General features: G+C 42.6%; 1 protein-coding gene across 3 annotated transcripts in view; it reads left to right on the top strand.

Moving 5' to 3' along the window:
* Positions 1-1,253: 1,253 nt before the first annotated feature.
* The window catches only part of DDX4 (DEAD-box helicase 4), a 79,686-nt gene continuing 76,198 nt past the window's right edge, over positions 1,254-4,741 (top strand). The window contains exons 1-2 of one of the 3 annotated variants that reach the window (XM_003782756.2): positions 1,254-1,335; positions 3,286-3,346. In XM_003782756.2, coding sequence (XP_003782804.1) covers positions 1,264-1,335; positions 3,286-3,346 — 133 coding nt within the window. In that variant the 5' untranslated portion in view covers positions 1,254-1,263. The remainder of the gene's footprint in view (positions 1,336-3,285; positions 3,347-4,741) is intronic. The other 2 variants (XM_012811420.1, XM_003782757.2) reach the window with 2 other exon arrangements.

Here is a 4,741-nt window from a genome sequence, read left to right as displayed (position 1 = left end):
CATACCCTCAGGCCCAACGGGCCACTCGGTGAAAAGGCCAGTAGGCCAGGCGACGGCCGCCTCCAGCGCGAGCAAGTAGGAAATGCGCGTCAGCAACGGGGGAGGGACCGCGCTGGCCTTCTGAGCGCTGATTGGCTGGTGGTGCTGGTTGCCTGGTGCCATTTGTTGTTGGAGCGGCACGCCAGACGCAGTCGCAGTCGGCGTCCTGCACGTGCAGCCGTTTAAGCGGCGTCGGAGCCTGCGAGGCCCCGGGGAGAGCAAGCAGGGAGGTGAGTGGGCCTTTCTTTACTTAACCCTGGCCTCTGGCTGGTTCTGGCTGTCTGGGCTTCCCGGTGGCGGTCCTTGGGGCCGAACAAAGGGCAGAAGGGGTGGGCGGGGGCTGGAAGCCATCTTTTGGAGCCTTTACGCCCTCTGCCTGAAAGTCCTAACACTTCCTTGGTGCCCCAAATCTGGGCGTGAGGCCTGCAGAGGAGGCCGAGGAGTCGTCTTCCCAATCCTTCCGCTGCTTTTTCTCAGAACAAAGATGGTTGTGGTACCGTTGTATACTAGCGCTTTTCGCCGATTGTGACCTGATTTTCACCTTTGAAGGGACGTAAGCTAAGAGAGAAAGCTTGAGTGGTTTCTTAAAAAATTTTTCTCTCTGGGCGGTGCCCGTAACTCTACGGCACCGGCCACATACACCGAGGCTGACAGGTTTGAACCCGGTCCGGACCTGCAAAAACAATGACAGTTGCAACAACGGCAACAAAAATAGCCGGGCACTTGTAGTCCCAGCTACTTTGGAGGCTGAGGCAAGAGAATCATTTAAACCCAAGAGTTTGAGGTTGCTGTGAGCTGTGACGCCAGGGCACTCTACTGCGGGTGACAGCTTGAGACTCTGTCTCAAAAAAAAGAATTTTCCACCCTTAATGTCCAGTAAGTCAATTGGGGGACCTTTTGAGGGAGGAGGTAAATACTGTGAACAGACTGGAAAAAGCTTCACTGGGGTCATGGCCGTTGTTAGGATGGTTTGTTAAGTGCTTAAACTAGATTTTAAAGATAAAAAGGATGGCTATAAATGCCATTTCTAGGTAAGAAGCAATACCTAATTCGTCTTGCAAAAACTTTTGTGGAAAACCAGCACTTAGTTGAGTAGTTTCGAAAGGTGTATATGAAACAATGATAGTTTATGCTTCTAAAGATTTGATTCTGATCTAATCAAGGCAAACTGTACATGTTTGTTAATTTTTTTTTTTTTAATAAAAAACAGAACTTGAAGCCATCATGGGAGATGAAGATTGGGAGGCAGAAATCATCAAACCTCACGTGTCTTCCTATGTTCCTGTATTTGAAAAGGTAATAAAGTTTGCAGTTACTAAATGATACAGATTTTATCAAAGTTGAAAATCACTGTGGTGGGAAAGTTCTAAATTATAAAGTCTGCTTCAGTGCTTATGTGATTGTTATAAGCTATTTTACTGGGAATGAGAAAGAGGCATGCTAATCCTCAATTAGAATAAAATGGTCTGAGGTATTTTGCTATAATTAGAAGCTAAAATAAATGTAATAATATTAATGATCTAATTTAAACGTGAGTGATTTAGGGCTTATCACAGGTGAAAGCACATTGGCACAAATGTGGTTGAATGCCTCTGAGAGACATTTGTATGGAAAACTGAAAACAATAATTTAGTCCTGGATAATTTTTGAACTTCTGAAAATTGGAAATTGGCTTTGTGCAGGAGAGATCTCAAAATAAATATATTAGGCTGATTCAGATAAAATCAGTTTGTACGGATGATCAGATCTTTTTTTCTTACTGGCATATGAATAGTTAACATTGTAATTCAGAAGAAGGGGCACCTTGGGGTAAGTTTTGGGTTTTAATTCTGACTTGAGATTCAGGTGGAGAAAATGGAACAGTCAGTATTTCATGGCATCAAAGATAGTCTTCAAATACTGCTGTCACAAGTTTGATTGAAATTAACTGTATTTTGCCCTTGTAGCTGAGGGATACATCCCTTAATCGGATTTGTGGTGCAGCAGTGGGATGCATACATAGACAAATTGTTTTCAGTGCATAAGTGAATTTTCTTTATTTTAGGGTTAATTCTATTTTTAAAAAATGGGAATATATTATTTCACTTTAGATGAACAGTGGAGGTTTTTAAAATTTATGTAGTACTTTACTGTAGAAACCGTTACCCACTAATCTTCTGTACTCTACTCTGTGCAGTTTTGTTGAGTATAGGCAGTTCCTGGGTTGTGAACAAAGATAGGTTATATAGATTTGTTCTTAAATTGAATTTGTATGTGAGTTGGAACAAGTACATTTACATATACCTGTGATAGCCTCTGTTAATAAGTGCAAGTTGTACATAAATGGATATTTATAAGTTGGGGACTGCCTATATACTGTAATATATGAAACTGTGCAAACTAATATTGTATATTGGCAAGCATTGATTTATTCATGTGTTTCTTTGACCAGATTTTATCTACCTATTAATATATTGATTATACTTTTCAAGCACGTGGGTAATTTAAGTGACCAAATTCCTGAGTCAGGCATCAACAAACTTTCTGTAAAGTGCTTGGTAGCAAATGTATATCAGGTTTATGGTTTAGACTCTGTAGACCTTATGGTCTCCGTAACAACTTTGCTGTTGTAGTGCGAAAGCAACCATGGATAAACAGGTGAATGAAGTTGGCTGTGTTCCAGTACAACTGTGTACAGAAATGCATGGCTTACCAGATTTGGGCCATGGCTGTAGTTTGCAGACCACTGTTCAAAGTGACTATATTAATATGTTATATATGCCATGTTAAAGTGAAGATGACTTGGAATAATTAGAAAAGGAACATCCGGCTCGGCGCCTATAGCTCAACCGGCTAAGGCGCCAGCCACATACACCTAAGGTGGCGGGTTCGAATCCCCAGCCCGGACCCGCCAAACAACAATGACGGCTGCAACCAAAAAATAGCCGGGCGCTGTGGCGGGCGCATGTGGTCCCAGCTACTTGGGAGGCGGAGGCAGGAGACTCGCTTGAGCCCAGGAGTTGGAGGTTGCTGTGAGCGTGATGCCATGGCACTCTACCCAGGGGGACAGCTAGAGGCTCTGTCTCAAAAAAAAAAAAAAAAAAGAAAAGGAACATCCAGTAATCCAGAAGGCCTTATGTTCTGTCATTGTTTTGTTCTGGACAAAGCTCAATTGTTAAAATTTTCTACTACTTGTGAAATAGTAGTTGATGCATTCTTCTTATTATTATTCAAACTAGGAAACTTTTCTTTTGTCCTTTTTTACAGGATAGGTATTCTTCTGGAGCAAATGGAGACACGTTTAATAGGACTCCCTCTTCATCATCAGGTATGTGGTAAGGCAAAATGGTAAAATGCTGGTTTAGGTTAAGGACTTCATTTAGTGAATGACATCTTGTAGAGTGTGTTGTTTATATTTCCTAGTGAAAATTCATTCTGATTTGGCTATTTTGTGAAAGGGGAACTTCTAGCTAGAAGAAGAGAGAAAAGGGAGAGTGTATTGCTGTAGAGACTGTTTGGTTTGATTTAGTGGGTTGCTGTAAAACTTTTGCCCAACCTGGAAGTTGCATATTTGGTTTTCAGATTGCTAGGGCATTGTCAGGATTCCTGACATGAAGGAGTGAGACACTGGACTACAAGATTGTTGAAGCAGGTTACAATTGTGGTAAACTATTAGGATAAAAATTGTTTAAGCCTTAAGCCAGCCCTTCCATACCAGCAAGATACCATGAGTTTCTTTGAGATCAGAAAACTAATTTAGGAAAAATGTGTCAAGATAAATGAGTGTCAAGATAAAGGAGCTGGGCTCGGCACCCGTGGCTCAAGTGGCTAAGGCGCCAGCCATGTACACCCAAGGTGGCAGGTTCGAATCCAGCCTGGGCCCGCCAAACAACAATGATGACGGCTACAACCAAAAATAGCTGGATGTTGTGGCAGGTGCCTGTGGTCCCAGCTACTCAGGAGGCTGAGTCTAGGAGTTGGAGGTTGCTGTGAGCTGTGATGCCATAGCACTCTACCCAGGGGGACAGCTTGAGACGCCTGTCTCAGAAAAAAAAAAGATAAAAGAGCTAGTATTCTTCTGGTGCCCCTTTATTTTACCCTATCTTTCTGCACTTATTTTTTTCACCTAGGTGTCCAACTCTATTTTATTGAGTTTATGTGGATGGGAAGATGAGTGAAAGTTATAGGACTTAGACTAGGCAATTAAACTCAAGGCAGTAATCCTTTCACAGTATTAGAATCTAAAGCAGGCTGAAATTCCACTGTTACTACATAAACTGTTTTTTTCAGTTTTTGACTGGGGCTGGGTTTGAACCTGCCACCTCCAGCCTATGGGGTGGGCACCCTACTCCTTTGAGCCTCAAGTGCTACCCTACATAAACATTTTTTATTGCAAAATATTCATAACGCAAAATTTACCATTTTAATATGTATAGTTCACATACACGTTACAGTGTACCACATACTCTTATTTATTTATTTTATTTTCTTATGAGACAGTCTCAAGCTGTCACCCTGGTTAGAGTGCCGTTGTGTCACAGCCCACAGCAACCTTAAACTCTCGGGCTTTAAGCGATTCTCTTGCCTCAACCTCCCAAGTGGCTGGCACTACAGGCATCTGCCACAAAGCCCAGCTATTTTTTGTTGCAGTTGCCATTGTTGTTTGGCGGCTGGGGCTGGATTTGACCCCGCCAGCTCTGGTGTATGTGGCTGGTGCCCTAGG

Source organism: Otolemur garnettii, unplaced genomic scaffold, assembly GCF_000181295.1.
Source record: "Otolemur garnettii isolate 467f Iridium unplaced genomic scaffold, OtoGar3 scaffold00005, whole genome shotgun sequence".
NCBI classification, from domain to species: Eukaryota; Metazoa; Chordata; class Mammalia; order Primates; family Galagidae; genus Otolemur; species Otolemur garnettii.
Note: the sequence above shows the minus strand (reverse complement) of the source record. Positions and strands in the feature narration are given on the sequence as shown.